The following is a 19044-nucleotide window of genomic DNA, read 5'->3' on the forward strand; positions in this document are numbered from 1 at the left end:
AAAATGTTAAAAATCAAAAATGAAAGGGGGACATATTCCAATCTGGTAAACCATTCTCCCTCAATTCCTTGGAAGTCAGCTATGGTGCTATCATTCCCCTTGAATTAGACCAAATGACTCTTCTACAACCCTGGGCCCTATACCTGAAATGAAGCAACAATTGGTCCTAGCAAGTCACAACGTAACCACAGATCACCACATTCTCCATCCTAAAGGCTTGGCTCAGACATGAATTCTAAACACTGAGTTTTCCTAAACAAGGAATTCAAGAAGAACCACTGATGAACAAGATAGTTAACTGTTTCTGGGCTTCTCTTTTGTTTTCTTCTTCACAGCCATGGGCTCTCCAAAGGAAGTCATTTTCTCTGACATCACTGAAAATTCGGCTACTGTCAGCTGGAGGGCACCCACTGCCCAGGTGGAGAGCTTCCGGATTACCTATGTGCCCATTACAGGAGGTAGGAGACTCAGAAAGGGGAGAGAGAGGAGGGCTGTTGTGGGTTTGGATGGATCCATGAAAGAGACCCTGATAATTTTCATCACCCCAATATCATGATCAAAGGAAATGAATTCTTTATTTGTGAGACCATCTGGAGAGAAGAGACCTCATTTATAAAGTGCTATGAGATTCTTAGAAGAAACTATCTTGTGAAGGGTCATTTGAACAAGACCTTTTTTAGTCTTGAAATTATAAAATTCCATGAGAAATAGATCTCTAGTATTGTTTGCACACAATGACAAAAGACTCTAAATATATTGACATTTCTCTCCCTGAGCACACTCATCTGAAAAGCTAGTCTTGGATATACGTGAAGTTTTGCCTTTGGGTACCAAATCTGTCTGTCTCAGTAAATAATGGCAAGTTTTGCCTTAGAAAATTTGTGAGTTCTAATTCAAAGCACATGGGCTATAATAGAGACCACAGGGAGGAGGCCCAGTCAAATCTACCTAAAGACACTCTGGCAGGTAGTAAGCTACCTGTTGCTGGAAGTATGTAAAGAGAGGATGGTTAATAACCTCTTCACAGGAATGCTGTTTCATCTCTATGGGAAGTCTGACCAGCTGATGTACAAGCTCTTCACTAGCCCCCAAATTCTAAGAAATACAATTTCTGTGTTTATTAATAAAAACTATAGCACAAACTTGACTATGATCAACTTTCTTTTCTTAAGTAGAATTTCCTCTAGTAAGGGAGTCTGTATAATCCTAAGCCAAGATAATGGGTGAAATAGGTCCGATAAATGTTACATAGTAAGCTTCCCATATTCTTTGTGGGGAAAAATAATAAAACAAAATTTGCACAACGTGCCAGCTCTCTAGTGAATGGAAACTTGCCATTTTTAGTATGTTGTGACTTCATGTTTTTTTCCCCCCTCCTGGCTTTGTTTTTGGCATCTGCAGCAATGGAAAAAGCATGAGGTTCATTATTCCTCATCTTGCTTTTACTGTGTTCCAGGTACACCCTCCATGGTAACTGTGGATGGAACCAAGACTCAGACCAGGCTGGTGAAACTCATACCTGGGGTGGAGTACCTTGTCAACATCATTGCCATGAAGGGCTTTGAGGAAAGTGAACCTGTCTCAGGGTCGTTCACCACAGGTGAGTTGGTGGGGTTGTGTGTATGTGTGTGTGTGTTACTGTTTTTCAGAGGTCACTTGTGCATCCTATGTCATTTTTCACCTTCAACCTTGTAACTCATGACTCAGCAGCTGGAAAAAAAGGGGGGTTTTATTTATGAGATCCTAGTGGAAAGTGAACTGGATTTGGAATGCCAGAGACCTCTCTTCTGGCCCATCCCAGCCTCTGGTGAGCTGGGTAAACTTAACCTTGTTGGGCCTCCATTTCCTGGACTGTTGTGAAAGAAAAAGTCCAAGTTTGGGCGTCATACTTACCTGAATTAAAATCCAAATTCTACCAACTACATGAGCTATCAGTCCATTTTACTAGGGTCCACTTTCCTTCTCTATAAAACAGACACAATTCTGCTTCCCTCACAGGGTATGGTAAGGATCACATGAAGCTGTATTTGTAAAGCATCTGTAAATGCAATTGTTCACATTAGCCCACCACCTCCTTCCCCTCCCCGCCTATTGCGTGGAACCCTTGTGAGGGTCCTTCAAAGCAGGTGCTTCACATGAGCACATGATGGTGACAGCCACAAAGTAGCTCCTGTCTATTTGGTGGCTCCTGCATTCCAGGCACTGTTACTAAACCCTTCACATTTAATCCCTACAGCTATTATCATCCCCATTTTACAGAGGAGACAACTGAGACTTGGGGAAATGAAATACCTTGGCCAAGCCTACATAATTAGTAAATGCTGGAACCAAATTTGAACATAGGTCGGTCTGACTCTAAACTCTCTATCCTTCTAGAATAAAGAGTTCCTTTCCTAGGATAACCTGATTTGTACAGTACACTGTAAAGAGGGGAAAATAATGAATTGCATTGAAGGAGAATGAAGTGGAAAATTTCTCTTCAGACAGCCATGTCTCTAAACAATTTATCCTTTGATATATGAGCAATTATCCAGTCCAACTCATTAAGGGATACAAAGAATGGGCCTCATAGGAAATTTTAAAAATATCCTCATAGCCTAAAAGAGTTGACAACGCACAATTAAAACATCCCATCTGAACCCAGAGTCCCATCCAGCCTGCCTCACAGGCCCTTATTTCCCCAAAGAAATCTTTCATCAATGGATTCTCCACGGCAACAGATGGCAAAAGCTGGATGTAGTTCCTCCCAATGCCCCATTGTCATCACCAGTTAAAAGAGATTCTATCCATGCACAGTGAAGCAGGAAGGAACTCAGAGTGGACAATGTGGGCTCCCCAATTGCCCTGCCACATCCTGGCTCTCAGGCCAGTCATTTCATCCCTCGAGGCTCAGGTGCCTCTCTGTGAAATGAGCTGAGGATAGCTTCCCTCCACCTCCGCCAGGGCTGCTGGCATGGGCATAATTCAGTAGTAAGTGCAAAAGCAAGAGGAAATGGTCAGATTCAGGTTGGCTTCTGAGAAAGTGATGTTGGGTAGTAGGAGAGGTCAGTTAAAAGAGACCAGGGATAAATACCCTTGGAATATCCATCCCTTCTCAGCACAAGTCATTTGAAAACCATACTTAAGACTTCAAATACCTTTAATAGAGATCTTAATAACAACTCAATTATTAAGAGCTTTCCCTGGTACATTTTACACACCACACATTGCTTAGCTAGTCTTTATTAACTAAACAGTCACCCTTTGGCAACTAAAGAAAGTGAAGTTTGGAGAATGGAAATGAATTTTCCCAAGGCACAGAGGCACCAGGCAGAGAAGCCATGGTAGAACCCGGGACCACTGGCCTCCAGAGCCTGGCTTTATGTTCTCTGCAAGCCATCTAATGAGAAATACCACTTAAAGCTCAGAAAAGGCTCAGGGCCAGGCGTGGTGGCTCACACCATCTCAGCACTTTGGGAGTCCAAGGCAGGTGGATCACCTGAGGTCAGGTGTTCGAGACCAGCCTAGCCAACATGGTGAAACCCCATCTCTCCTGAAAATACAAAAGTTAGCTCGGCTTGGTAGCGCACACCTGTAATCTCAGCTACTTGGTAGGCTGATGCAGGAGAACTGCTTGAACCTGGGAGGCAGAGGTTGCAGTGAGCGGAGATCACACCACTGCACTCCAGCCTGGGAGACAGAATAAGACTGTGTTTAAAAAAAAAAAAAAAGGAAGGAAGGAAGGAAGGAAGGGAAGGGAAGGAGGGAAGGGAAAGGAAGGGAAGAAAAAGGCATAGGCAGTCTTAACTATGCAAGTCCCCTCTGTTTGTGTAAGTTCTTTCCCTGAGGAAAGTAATATAAACTATAACAATTCTTGTCATGTGTTCAGCCCTGTTCAGTTTACATAGCTTTTTTCCACCAATAATATAATGGAAAAATCAAAATAACACAGAGGATGAAGCTAGCCAGAATTACTATCCCTATTTTACACATGAGGACATAGAGGCCCAAAGTAACTGAGCCAGCAAGGGAGGGAGTCATTACTCAAAGCCAGGTCAGCCTGGCTGCAGGCTCAGGTCTCTGAACCATTCCATGCAGCTGACACTGTCCTAACATCAGGACTCCATAAGCAGTGTGGACAGCAGAGCAGCTGGGGTCTGATGTCCCACCCAATGACTTCCCTCCTGTCCACCATCTTTCTTTGCAGCTCTGGATGGCCCATCTGGCCTGGTGACAGCCAATATCACTGACTCAGAAGCCTTGGCCAGGTGGCAGCCGGCCATTGCCACTGTGGACAATTATGTCATCTCCTACACAGGGGAGAAAGGTAAGGTTTTGTCCAAGTCTCTCCTCACTCTAAGGAGGAGTGTCTTTCCTGCTGTAAACTCTTCCCATTCACTCTTCTCCCTGCCACATTTGGTACAGGATGATAAAAATGCATGGGTAGGTTGAAAAGTCCAGTAATGTTCCTGTGGCTCCCAACTGAAACCTCAAGGGAGTCTGGTAGGCCATTTAAAATAAAAATAAAAATACATCTCCAGCCTCTACATGTTTTCCTGGCCCATTCCTCCTCTCCTGTTAGTCTCTCTGCCCACCAGTGTGAGACACCCCATTTAGGAAGCAGCTGTCATCTTCTACAAAGAAGAAAACCAGAATCTAAAATCTTAACCAGACCACTTCAGGCCATACTGAGGAGTCTCAACTTTTCAGAGATCACAAAAGAAGCTAGTTTCAGCTGATTCGATTTAAAAGTCCGAAATTTTAGGCCAGGTACAGTGGCTTACATCTGTAATTCAGCACTTTGGGAGCCCGAGGCAGGTGGATCACTTGAGGCCAGGAGTTTGAGACCAGCCTGGCCACCATGGTGAAACCCCATCTCTTCTAAAAATAAAAAAAATTAGCTGGGTGTGGTGGTGCATGCCTGTAGTCCCAGCTACTCGGCAGGCTGAGGCAAGAAAGCTGCTTGAACCTGGGAGGCGGAGGCTGCAGTGAGCTGAGATCGCACCACTGCACTCCAGCCTGGGCGACAGAGGGAGGCTCTGTCTCAAAAAAAAAAAAAAAAATCAGAAATGTTTTCTTGTTTGGCAACCACCAGTGCTAATTTACCCAGTTGGCAGATTAAACGCTTGTTTTGAGCACCAGCAAACTACAGCCGCCAGAAAGTAAAATCAAATATAAGCAAGAGACAGGAGAAAGAGAGAGTCCTTTTCAATGAACCCCTCTATCATTTTGCAATGATCTACTTTAGAAAGAATTGTGTAATTTTAATTTCCAGGTATAGGTAAGTTTCATATTTTATGGCTTGGTATTGTTTTGCTCTCAGTGACAATATGAGCAGCCACCATCATCTGTGCCTGGAGCTCTGAAAATTTTAATTCAGTTCTGGTAACCAACTAAGAGAGGTCTTTTTGAGGACAGAGCACGGGTGGGGGTGGGTAACTGACAGGGAGGAGGGATGCTGGGTTTATTCTTTTTATTCTTTAATTCTTAAATAGTCCCTGTGAGCAAACTCTTCTGAGTCAGGAAAGATGATGTTACACCTAAAATGAATCAGGTATAGTTCATGGGAACCATGGAGATTGCGGATTCAGGGCAAACAAGGGGCTTGGTTCAGAAGAGGGGGGGTGCTCACAAATGATGAGGTAAGGTGACCAACTTGTCCCCACTTGCCTGGTACTGTCTCAGTTTTAGCACCGGAAGTTCCACACCTAGGAAACCCCTCAGTCCCTGGCAAACCAGGATGGTTGGTCACCTGCGAATAGGAAATAAACACATGCCCCTGGGCACAGTGATCGGTATTGCTTTCCACCATTGGACATGACCCAGCAGGCCTGAGACATAGTGGTCAGGCTCTGTTGCAGCTACCGCTGTCCAATTTTTTTTTTTTTTTCGAGATGGAGTCGCGCTCTGTCACCCAGGCTGTAGAGCTCAGTGACGTGATCTTGGCTCACTGCAACCTCCACCTCCTGGGTTCATGCCATTCTCCTGCCTCAGCCTCCCGAGTAGCTGGGACTACAGGTGCCTGCCAACACGCCCAGCTAATTTTTTGTATTTTTAGTAGAGACAGGGTTTCACCATGTTAGCCAGGATGGTCTCGATCTCCTGACCTCATGATCTGTCTGCCTCGGCCTCCCAAAGTGCTGGGATTACAGGCGTGAACCATCATGCCCGGCCTGCTGTCCAATTTTTGTGGCCCCTCAATCTAATGACTTGATAACATTTAGTAAATTATAAAAGGGCATGTGAAAAAGTGACAAAGAGAGGAGAGCATGTACCACGACAAATTAAGCTTGGGCAGCACAAGGCTTGGGGATATCCCTTCCGACCGTCCTCTACCTTGGTCTCAGTGGCAAAGTGATTCCAGCCAGTACCATGTGGGAAAAAAATCTCCTGACCCCCAGTTCCCCTTCCTTCTGATTTGGGGCCTGGAAAAATTAAGTCTCCATATGATAAATCCTTTACACATGAGGTGAGTGCTCAAGAGAGAGAGAGAGAGCGTGAGTCATTTCAGAAATCAGACCTGCTTTTCCGCAGGGTCACTGAAAGTTTTGATGTTCGAAGGAGGTGTGTATGTGGCTTTCCAAGCCCACTCATGGCTCAGACAGTGAGAGGTGACTGCCTCGGTATGTGTATTTCATGTTTAGTGCCAGAAATTACACGCACGGTGTCCGGGAACACAGTGGAGTATGCTCTGACCGACCTCGAGCCTGCCACGGAATACACACTGAGAATCTTTGCAGAGAAAGGGCCCCAGAAGAGCTCAACCGTCACTGCCAAGTTCACAACAGGTACAAAGACACTGAGAGCTGGAAGCTCTCCCTTCTGAGATGCCCACCCACAGCCTGCATCTTAAACGGGAACTACTAGCCAGTTCTTCTTAAGTCAGGGCCTTGCAATGTGATTACATCAGCATCACTTAAATTCACCAGTGCCCACTCAGTCAAGGCCTGAAGAAACACACCATTTCCTTTTGAACTGAAATGACCTTGGTCTCCCCACGGGCAAGGAAAAGATTTTAAGAGGAGGGCTTTGTAAGTGGAAAAACAGTTCCCACTGGCCCTAAACCTAGTATTTAATGATCCATGTTCCAGGCAGGAAAATATTTTTGAAGAGGCAGACTTTTTTAGGCAGTTTTTCCTAGATGTTTGTTAGGTTTCTATACATTGAGAGCTTTTTACAAACTATAGCAAACAGGGAAACAGAGGAACCATCCTGTCTGTTGGGGTATTGATATTAGCATTCATCTGTCCTCTTATTTAGAAACAAGGGGCTTGATAATGATGTTCACAGCTATATATTTCTCTCTAAATCCAGCCAAGGCCAGTTAGAAACATCCAGCCCTTAGGATGAGATAAACCATAGAGAATTCGTCTTTGGAGGTCATCCGGCTCAACCACTTTATTTACACAAAGAGGAGGTTCTTGCCAAAGGTCACATAGTTCAGTGGTAGGGAAAGGACTTGAACCCGGTCTTCTTGATACCTACCCCGAATTTCTGCCCTACATTTGCTGACCTTATCCGATATTAATTGTCCTATCTTCTCCAGACCTCGATTCTCCAAGAGACTTGACTGCTACTGAGGTTCAGTCAGAAACTGCCCTCCTTACCTGGCGACCCCCCCGGGCATCAGTCACCGGTTACCTGCTGGTCTATGAATCGGTGGATGGCACAGTCAAGGTATTTTAAGTATACAACAACTCCTCAATGCTAGTTGAAGCATTTGCATGATCTTTAAAGTACAGAAGAATTACCTGATACTGTTTTTCTACCCCAGTGCATCTGGGGAGCTGAAAAAAAAAAACAACAAAAATCAGTAGAGACTGGATGGCATGCCAGACCTTCTGAATCATACTCTCCAGCCTCTTTCATTTTAACCAGACTCCAGTTCTGATAGCCAGCCAAGATCAAGAACCACTGCTTACAAGACTCGAGGACATTTTAGGAGCTGGAATCTTGATCCTTTAATATTTTGTTGAACAAAGGCCAAAAGGTTCTTCTGCATGTTTGCCATATGTATTATCTCGCAGATGGTATCTTTACATTATGTATTATAATATGTTTCACCATGTTCTTATTATATCAACTATTAATACTGTTTTTATCCAGTGTTTATATTATTTATATTCTCTACCCAAGAATTTTCTTTCTTTTACCTTTTAATTTGAAATAACTTTAGATCTTCAGACAAGCGAAGGAGATTTCCTAAACTTTGCCTTCCAAACTTGTTATTGAATTTTTTATTTTGGTTATCTTACTTTATATTTCCAATATCTTTTGTTTATTCTCTACACATTGATGTTTTTCTGGCATTTTGTTTGTGCTTCATATATCATCATCTCTTTATCTCTAAGAATATTTTGTTGGTATTTTATTTTATATCCTGCACAGTGTTTGTTCCAAGTTCCTTTGCTTTGCTGCTGTTGTTAGATTTGGTTTGGTTTGGATCTCTTTCACGTTGGAGACATCCACCCAACATCTGTTGATCATGGTCTGTCTTTTTGTATTTGAACTAGGAATGAAAGAGCTAACTGGGAGTTCCACCTGCACAGGCAGGGCTTGTAAACTTTGTGGCTCCCTGCAGAATGATTGGGCAAGTACCCAACAGTTTTCTTGGGGAACCCCCAAATAACAGTGTCATAAAGCCTGGGCTTTCACTGTGTACAAACTTTCATCTTACTATGTTTCCAGTGTAGCACCTCGGCCTCCTTGAAGGCTGAGCCTGGTGGATTTGAATCCAGAGCTTCCTCTCTGTCTCATCCTCTCCAGGGAGTAAACCTCAGCCTACCATCTGAATGGGAAAGGGCAGTCATTTAGACTGTTGGAGGGAATGGGGGAGATCTCAGAGTCTGTTTGTTACAAAAAAGCAAACAAACTAAACTTTTGTTCAACCACACTCCACATTGGCCTTTAAAGACATCTCTGCTTTTGTACACATTCCTTTCCTAAACTTGCTGGACTCTGTGACTTGCACCAAGCAGCCTCTGACTAGCTCTGCCCATGCTCCTTAGTTAACCTCAGCCTTCTTCATTAATTCCCCTCCACGGTCTCTCTACCACTTGTTTTCTATCTACCAAGATTCTGTTGACACGGCACACCTGGTGCTGTCTCCTTTCCCATTCCCCTCATCTTTGTGGATTTATACCTCACGTTCTCTTGCTCTCTTTTTAGTGGGTTTCAGAAGCAAGTAGAGATGAGTGGCTATATCCAATCTGTCACATTTAACAAGAACTGGACACATTGCTAATTACTATCATGCCCCTTTCTGGAGTTGATATAACAATGAACTATCTCACTGTGTGAGCTAAAGCAAGTCCTTTATCTTCTCTGGGTGTCAGTGTTCCCATCTGTAAAATGAATGTCTTGAACTCACCCATCTTTAAGGTCTTCTCCTGGTCAGGCACTCTAGGATTCTGTGTTTACCTGAATCATGAATCTCATTTTGATCTAGAGTACCCTAATTGCCTAGAAAATGGCTTTGCACAGAAGCCTAGAGAGCTGACAGGTAATTGCATTCCTAAGTAATGCAATGAGTCCAGCTTTATCCCTGACAGTTGATCTTTCCCCCAGGGAGTAGAACTGGGGGGCCGCACAAAGGCCTCTGGGTATTAAACAAGCACTCATCCCAGTTTACTTTTCTGCAGGTCCATTCACCAGTTTTATATGTCTTAGAAAAAAAAACAACAACAACAACCTGGTATAGGAGAAAAGAGTCCTGGACAGAGTGTTAGGAAACCGGGATAGAAGAGCATCCTCTGCCTCCAACAATTTATGGAATGAAAGCAAGTCTTTTAGCTTCTCTGAAACTCAATTCTCCCATTGAAAATAAACAGGATAAGGTACCTTACCAGTTCCCAGGATACAGGAGAACCTTCCGGGGCATCTGCACTGATTCATAACTGCCCAAACTCAGCTGACTGTTTGCAGATTGTAGAGAACAGCGTTGTGTTTGGTTTACTAGGAGTGTAGGTTGAATTGCAATCCCAGACACTAAGGTCATTTGCTGAAAAGAATTGGAAGCTAGCAAGAGGATGTGGAAAGAGGACCTCCTGTAAACTGAAACCAATCACCTCCTCTGTACGGCAGCCCAGAGACCAGCCTCAGACTATAAGTGTAGTTAGAGTTGGTCAACATCTGTCTCTCATGGATATCTCTGTTCTAGAAGAGAGACACGTGGGGTCAGCTTAAGTTTTCATCATACCACGCCTATGGGGCTATTCTAATCATCTGACACAAGAGATCCCCAAACTGACTGCACATTCGAATCACTTGGGAAGTTTCTTAAATATAGCCAGGCCCAACTTCTGGCTCTGACGATTCAGTCAGTCTGAGATGAGGCCCAGGCATCATATTGTTTTAAAGCTTCTCAGCGTCATAAAGAGTTATATTTAGGGACAACTGACCTAACTGACCCCAAAGTCCCTTACCCTGTGTGATTCATCTTGCCACCAGATTAAGCTTCTTAAAGCACAGCTTGGTTTATGTCACTGGCATGTCCAAACATCTTTCAAGACTCCCCATTCCTTATAATGATAAACTTCAAGTTCCAAAGCTTAGCATTTATACCTTACAGGGATCCTCACTCCCTTTAATGATAAACTTGAAGTTTCAAAGCTTGTCATTTAAAGGCCCTTCATAATCTAGTAACATTTTCCACTGTTCTAACACCTGAAGTAAGTATGGTTGAGGTCACTTATTGCCTCCTTATATTATTTCATTTTATGTTTTAAATCTGCTTTATTCAAAGTTTACTAATTTATATATTAATCTCATCTGGAAAAAAAAAAAAAAAAACACCTTCACAGAAACATAGAATAATATTTGACCAAATATCTGGGCCCCATGGCTAGCCAATTTAACATATAAAATTAACCATTACAATCCCATTCTCCCAATGTAGTTTGGTAGGGCCTTGGGCAGGTGGTAGCCTCAACCCTGGAGTCTACAGCAGTGCTCTCATGCTTACCAGATGCAGTCCCTCCCTCCTCATATTATTTTAACTTGCTCTGCACCTTCTGGCCCAAGGACCTTTGCTTGTGCTGCACTCTCCCCATCTCTGATATCTCAGCAGTGCACATGGAGCCTGGCACAGAGTGGGTACTCAACGAATTCTTGTCGAGTAAATAAGTGAATGGATGAGTAAATGAACTTATAAACAGAATGACTTGTTATCTATACCCTGAGAATTTCTGTGACCAAAAGCCATTATATTCTTTCTTCTGCTCTTAGGAAGTCATTGTGGGTCCAGACACCACCTCCTACAGCCTGGTAGACCTAAGCCCATCCTCCCACTACACCGCCAAGATCCAGGCACTCAATGGGCCCCTAAGGAGCAATATGATCCAGACCATCTTCACCACAAGTAAGGAGGCCCTGGGTGCAACCCAGCCTTGAGATCTAACTTTGACTGAATCAAGCCTCGACCTCCCCTTTGACTTCTACCTTAAAATTTTCAAACAAACTTCTGAAAAGAATTGATTCACTGTTACTACTTGGAAGCCTGATGAAAGCAAATATGGGAAGGTAATGAGCATATTGGTGAAAGGAAAGGAGGGAGCCCATCTGGATTCAATCCCCATTTCTATCACTTGCTAGGTGTGCCTTAAGAACGCTACTTCCATCCTATAATCTTTACCTTCTTCATTTATACAGGGCGATTAATAATAATCCCTCTGTCACCAGGACCTTGCAAGGGTTCGTGAGGTGTTGCATTTCAACTCCCAGCCCAGCATGTGGCCCATATAATTGTGTGGTCCTTTTATTGTCAGAGTTCAACAGGAGCTCAAAGTCTCTTTCTTTCTCCTTCATCATGCCAGTGTTTACAAAGCCCATCCACATTCGAAGTCACAAATGGTCTTCCCACCAAGCTGGTATAGTGGGCCCTACGCTCAAAGTCCTAGTAGGGAAGCGGAGGCTTTCAGAGACAAAATGACCTGTTCAAGACTATCTTGTGAGTTACAGTCAGAGTTTGGCTCAGATATTCCATGCTCAGGGAGCCTCCCCCTGCACCTGCCACAAAGTATCTTCTGCAGATAGCAAACCTGCAAGTTGTTCCTTTCATAAGTCAGAGTAGCATCCATTCCCAAGGATCAGAGGAGCTGGTCTTTGGAGAGCCCTGCCTTTTACAATTCATGGAACAGTCATTCTGCACACATCTGCCAAAGAAGGTGCTTCCTCTTTGCCAGATCTTATGCCAGATGCTATGATTGTATCCTAAAGATGCTCTTATAGGGCTGTGAAATAAATAAGAAAACAGCTCATGATACAACTTCAGATGAATGTCCTCGGATCAGAAAAAAGAACTGCTATGATCATCACATCTAAGACTTATCTACTAGGCATAGTTCCAAAATTGTCCATTTCTACGAGTTTTTAATTGTTTGCATCACATAATTGCACTTGGAAATTCCCCAGGCATTCTAATCCATAGAGTTAAGCTGAGAATTAAGCTCCAGCTCAGTTGTCCTGCTCTGACAGCATCACCATTTCTCCTTATTCCACAGTTGGACTCCTGTACCCCTTCCCCAAGGACTGCTCCCAAGCAATGCTGAATGGAGACACAACCTCTGGCCTCTACACCATTTATCTGAATGGTGATAAGGCCCAGGCACTGGAAGTCTTCTGTGACATGACCTCTGATGGGGGTGGATGGATTGTGAGTACCACCAGGGACTGCAGAGCCCTCAGGCCTAGGGGAGGAGGGAGAGGGCAAAGCAGGGGAGGAGAAGAGAGTGATCTCCTCCTGGTGCACTCTGATACCCACATGCGTGAGGCCTTGTAAGATAGTGCCTGTCACACAGAGGCACTCAGGAATTCTCTCTTAAACAAAAGAATGGGAAACACGCTGGTTACTTTTTGAAACGGGGAGATAAGTTTCTTGTAGTTTATCTCATCCGATCCTCATCAAATAACTCTGTGATGTATAAATGATAGTTGATCATTGAACCCATTGCTTACATTAATTAGCACTGACTAAGCATTTATTATCTACCAGGCACTGTGCTAAGAGTTCTAGATGAATTATTCCAATCCTATTACCATAGGAGCTGGGTAGTATATTTTTGAATTAATAAACTTTATTTTTTTAGAACAGTTTTAGGTTCATGGCACAATTAAGTGAACAGAAAGTTTTCATATACACCCCACACCCACCCATGCAACCTCCTCATTATTAATATCCTGCACCAGAGTGGTACATTTTTTACAATCAATGAACCTACTTTGATACATCATTATCACCCAAAACTGGGTGGTATTTTTAATCCCTGTTTTTCAGGTGAGAACACCAAGGGTTAGAGACGGGGAGGTGACCACCCAAAGTCACATGGCAAATTAGGGATGGACTGAGCAGAGCCTGATGCTCTCTCCACAGTGCCACATTCCTTCCTCTCAGAACGATGCCCTCTTTCCTGCAATAGCTTAAGTACACCCAGATTCATCGATATGTTTATAGGTGTTCCTGAGACGCAAAAACGGACATGAGAACTTCTACCAAAACTGGAAGGCCTATGCTGCTGGATTTGGGGACCGCAGAGAAGAATTCTGGCTTGGTAATGCAGCTCTGCATGTTTGTGTCTAAAATGCCCATTTCTGCCCTCCTTGTCATTTTTCCTAACCCCCAGGGACCTATGGGAGAGAAAGAGATGAGGAAGAAGCACTAGTTCTGGTGGCAGACACAGAATATCAAATTCTTAATGAAAACGACTATTATTTAAATGCTCTGAATCATTAAAACATAAACCAAAAATTATCTGAGACAGATCTCAATCAGTTTAGAAGTTTACTTAGCCAACGTTAAAGGCATGCCCAGAAAAGAAGAACACAAAGCCACAGGAACAACCTGTGGTCCATGCCTTGTTTTTTTTTTTTTTTTTTTTTTTTTTTTTTTTTCCAGAGATAGTATTGAGAACTTTAGTATTTAAAGGGGAAAAGCCACGGACACAACCTGTGGTCCATGCCTTTTTTTTGCCTTCAAAAGATGATGATGAGAGCTTTAGTATTTAAAGGGGAAAAGTGGGTTGGAGGGGAAAGAGAGAGGGTATGGTCACATGACTGAAACCACAAGTTGCAAGATAAAAAAAAAAAAAGCAGAATGATTTAAAAAAGCAGAATGACAAAAAAGAGAATGGTCAATTATGTATTCATCTCACACTCAGTAAATCAGCACTTTACATAAGATAAAGTGAAGACCTGGGGAGATATCTGGCCTTTTATCTGTAGCATCTGCTTAGGGACAAAAGGAGAAGCAGTTTCTTGCATGACTCAGCTTTCAGTTTATTTTTTTCCTTTTGTCAGAGTTAAATTGGGATCCCAAGATTTTATTTTCCTTTCACATAAAAATATAAATCTGATTAAGGAAGAGCCAAAACTTACGTGTTAGCCTTAAGTCATTCTCTGGACCAGTCATAGAACCCTCCTCACTGATATCATTGACCGCTTCCCTCCTATGCCCCAGGTTGTGCTCCAGGTGCTAAGATGGATTTCTTAGAGCCATAACCTTTAACCCCCATAGCACCCCTACAAAGTACTCAATTGCCACCTGGTGGGCAAGGTGTCAGGTGTCAGAAGTGGTTGACTAGCAGGTTGGAAAGATGAATTTACCAACAAACAGTATAGGCTTGAAAAAGGAAAGTTTATTAGAAAGAAAGAATGCTGCAAAAGGACTTGGATTTTTCCTTAGGGGTATTTGTGGACCTTAAGGCAGGAGCTTAAGTGTAATTTGGACCTTATTAGCCATGTAGAACATGATAAATGATTATATTTGTGGACATTTTGCAAGGGTTGCAAAATGAGTTTCGATATGCATGTATTCCAGAGATGTATAGAAATTCTAGTTACCTAAACATTTTAAGGAAATAAACCTGGAACCAGATGCTTCCTTGAGATACAGGGAAGCCTAATTACCTCTAAATTCCTCAGTTAAGGAGTTTTTGTCTCCGAAGCCTACTTGATGGTCACCAGGTGATTTTTGCTCTTCTCACCACCTCCCATGGATGATATCACAGCCTCAAAAAGGCTGAGTGGTTTGCCCATAGGAGTCTAACCAATGAACAGTTGAGCTGAAATTTGGCATCTCCCAAGTCAACACTATAATCCTATCTCCCATCCATTCATCCATGCAACCCACACTTTCCAACCACCTAACTGCAGAGAACATTGTTCTATGCACCACTGCCTAGGTCAGAAAATGTTTATCATACTATAATAAACATTTATCCATATTATTCATTGCCCTTCATTTGTAAGGCACGGTATTTTTTTTTATTTGTTTGTTTTTTTAGACAGAGTCTCACTCTGTCGCCGAGGCTGGAGTGCAGTGGTGTGATCTCAGCTCACTGCAACCTCCACCTCCCGGGTTCAAGCAATTTGCCTGCCTCAGCCTCCCAAGTAGCTGAGATTACAGGCACCCTCCACCATGCCCTCCTAATTTTTGTATTTTCGGTAGAGACGGGGTTTCACCATGTTGGACAGGCTGGTCTCGAACTCCTGACCTCAGGTGTTCCACCCACCTCAGCTGCCCAAAGTGCGGGGATTACAGGTGTGAGCCACTGCGCCTGGCCTGTAAGGCACTTTAGAGTTTAAAAAGTACTTTCACCACCTTATCTCCTTGGATCATCACTGGAAGGTTGGAAGTGGGGCAAAAATGTCAACCCGATTTTACCTGAGACTTAGAAACATCACATATTTGGCCTCCAGCAAGCATAAGACCGAGCTTCCAGCCCAGGCCTGTATGATATGCACCCCCCCCTTTTTTTTTTTTCTGAGATGAAGTCTTGCTCTGTCACCCAGGCTGGAGTGCAGTGGCACAATCTCGGCTCACTGCAACCTCTGCTTCTCAGGTTCAAGTGGTTCTCCTGCCTCTGCCCCCCAAGTAGCTAGGACTACAGGCACCCACCACCACACCCAGCTAATTTTTGTATTTTTAGTAAAGACAGGGTTTTGCCATGTTGGCCAGGCTGATAATGAACTCCTGATCTCAAGTGATTCCCACCACCCCCACCCCACCCCCTCCCACCCCAGCTCTGCCTCACGGAGTGCTGAGATTACAGGCATAAGCCACCAGGCCTGGCTGGCCCTCTTTTAAGTGTACTCAGCTGTTGCTTTTACAGAGTGAAATAGAAATGAGGGCCTCAGTCACCTGTGCCTCTTAGCAACCCTTGCCTGTCATCCGCAGGGCTGGACAACCTGAACAAAATCACAGCCCAAGGGCAGTACGAGCTCCGGGTGGACCTGCGGGACCATGGGGAGACAGCCTTTGCTGTCTATGACAAGTTCAGCGTGGGAGATGCCAAGACTCGCTACAAGCTGAAGGTGGAGGGGTACAGCGGGACAGCAGGTACAGTAGTGGCTGCACTTAGAGCCTACAAAGTCATGGAGACCTTCTTGGCATTTACAGCTTATTTCTCTAACTTTCATTCCTTCCTCATTAATCCAGCCATTTATTAAATCAACAAATATTTGAGTACCTACTGAGTGCCAATCCAGAAACCCTGCAATTCAAATGTATTGGGTAGATATTTGGATCCTGAAACATTGAGTAGGTTGGGAATCAGGGAAATCAGGATTGATTTCTAATGACCATCTTTCAAAAAAAAGTGTGTCTTCCTTACCCAGTTTTAGATATCAGTTGTAAACTGATTAAAAAAAAAAAAAATCCCCCAAAGGCCTTAATATTCATCCAATCCAGCACTTCTCAATTTACTCTGGGCATATGGACCCACTGGTGATCTTGTGAATGTCCAGATGCTGACACAGGTTGTCTGGGATAGGGCTGAGATTCTGCATCTTCTCCAAGTTCCCTGATGATGCCGATATAGCTGGTGTTGCTGGCCTGTGGACCACACTTTGAGTAGCAAACCACCCACTCCATCACCTAACTGCTTGAATCTCTTCCAAGACATTCCTGCCATGTGATCATCTAGTCTCAACCTGCATCCTCATGAATAGAAGGTCACTGCCTCTCAAGTGGCCCCTTCGTTCCTTGTCTGGCTCATAACGTTCATTCTGATTTTGAAGATTTCTTGGACTTGAAGTGGTTTTGTGTGGTTTCCTGGCTCCACATAAGAGGAGAAATAAATAAGGAAACAACATGTATTAAGGCCTACTAGGTACCATTCTCTTTTGTAGATATTCCACCTGCATTCTTCTCATTTATTCCTCATAAAACCATTTTATGAAGATGTTATTTTTATACAGAAGAGGAAAGAAGTTCAGAAGAGCTCAGTGATTTGCCCAAGGTAAAACAACTTGTAGAACGTGGATGCAAGCCCAGCTGCAGAAAACTGCATCCGATGGTGTTCTTGGTGACAAAGAAGGGTCAGGACTGAGAGTGTGGACCACCCCCATGCAACCCGTGCCCACTTTCAGTGGCTTTCTGTTATGTTTGTGAGAGCAGAAGAGACAAGTGCTTGGCACTTTCCAACCTCCCTGAGCCCTGAAAGAAAATAACCATAAGGTGAAAAGGTTGCCAGATAAAAGGTTGCCAAAAGCCAGGCTGAGCCTAAGGAGGCACAAAGCTCTTTTGAGATGGCAATTTAGTGGTAATAAAGAGAGACACCCAGGGGCAAACACTGCTTTAGTTCTTGAATCCCTCAAAGAATGTTGGCATTTTATTACCTGGAAATAAATACCTCTTTGGTTGAGATGGCTTCAGGCAAGAAGAATAATGTTATAGGGTAAGCAAATTCATTAAGCAGCAGGAATGTGACCTCTGTTCCTCTTTGTAGTTCCATTGAGGAATGAGCCATAATATTTCTCTTTACTGAGATAACGTTTGTAAGGCTGCATTTTCTTGCATGATTTGGCTGCACCCATGCCCTCTGCAGGAAAGCATCCCGTTTCATTAATATCTACGTGTTGTCCTCATGCTCTGGGTAGCATCATCATTTAAAAAGGTGTCTGGGTCCCTTCGACAACTTGCTCCAAATTATCACAGTAGAATGCCTCGGAGTCTTGAAATGTTTGTGCACAACAAAACATTTGGATTGCTGGGTTGGGAGTGAGGAAACGCACAAAGCAATGGCACTGAAATGCTTCAGAAATTCAATAAATTAAATTACAAATTAGATTTCCAAATAGTACTACATGTACATGGGCTTCTTGTCTAAGAATCACGGAACATTGGCCTGATAAACACTTTAAAAAGTAGCTCTGTGATACAGAGGCTATTTAGGGACATCTAATGTCTGCAGAACTTAATTATGACTAATAAATATTTGTCTGTGGGAGAAAAGCATACTATTATTAAATACATACTTCTCACCTTACTCTCTGAGATCTTTTATGTAAAGGGAATGCAGAAATGTCATAAAAATAACAACAATCAAAGTAAGTATTTGTATGCCATGCCACCTGTTTAGCATACACCTTTGTCACAATGGCACTGCTCAGTATAATATAGAATCAAAGTGCTAGTTTCATTGTATAGATGAGAAAACTGAGGTTCAACAAAAGGCTTGACTTGTGCAAGTGAAAAGATAGGACTCTCCAAAGCCAGCTACAGCCCTCTTCCCACCACATGACGCTGCTTCTGTCGGAAATAAATACAGGAGATGACACTCATGTCCCATTCAGTTCCACATTCAATGCTGACTCTGCATTCAATGTTCAAGGCCAGTCCCACTCCCAGAATCTTTCAATTGTCACCTCTGGTTCTGCCCTTTACAGTCCAGGAGGGAAATTTCAGCTGGGATTTCTCAGGTACCTATTTTCTGCCTCTCCCAGGTGACTCCATGGCCTACCATAACGGCAGGTCCTTCTCCACCTTCGACAAGGACACGGATTCAGCCATCACCAACTGTGCTCTGTCATACAAGGGGGCTTTCTGGTACAGGAACTGTCACCGTGTCAACCTGATGGGGAGATATGGGGACAATAACCACAGTCAGGTGAGTGGACCGTGAGGGCCCAGAGCAGGCCAGGCTTGGGAAGCAGGAGGCGGCTGATGGAAGTACAATTTAACCCCCTATCCTAAAAGAGACTAGGAGGCAGGAACCCTACTTACATGACAACATGTTTTTCCCAAGACAATGAGCACTCTCAAGGACACTGCAGGCCAGGTAAAATAGA

The 19044-nt window shown here is 43.5% G+C and overlaps 1 protein-coding gene across 14 annotated transcripts in view; it reads left to right on the forward strand.

The window, feature by feature from the left end:
• TNC (tenascin C) overlaps positions 1–19044 on the forward strand; it is a 98720-nt gene that overhangs the window by 76071 nt on the left and 3605 nt on the right. For all 14 annotated transcript variants that reach the window (XM_033237654.1, XM_033237656.1, XM_033237658.1 and 11 more), the window contains 10 exons: positions 336–458; positions 1457–1600; positions 4187–4306; positions 6624–6767; positions 7526–7656; positions 11206–11338; positions 12480–12631; positions 13430–13526; positions 16151–16312; positions 18700–18863. In XM_033237654.1, the coding sequence (XP_033093545.1) occupies positions 336–458; positions 1457–1600; positions 4187–4306; positions 6624–6767; positions 7526–7656; positions 11206–11338; positions 12480–12631; positions 13430–13526; positions 16151–16312; positions 18700–18863 (1370 nt within the window). The remainder of the gene's footprint in view (positions 1–335; positions 459–1456; positions 1601–4186; positions 4307–6623; positions 6768–7525; positions 7657–11205; positions 11339–12479; positions 12632–13429; positions 13527–16150; positions 16313–18699; positions 18864–19044) is intronic.

The sequence above is a fragment of the Trachypithecus francoisi genome, unplaced genomic scaffold (assembly GCF_009764315.1).
Source record: "Trachypithecus francoisi isolate TF-2019V2 unplaced genomic scaffold, Tfra_2.0 Lachesis_group16, whole genome shotgun sequence".
NCBI lineage: Eukaryota > Metazoa > Chordata > Mammalia > Primates > Cercopithecidae > Trachypithecus > Trachypithecus francoisi.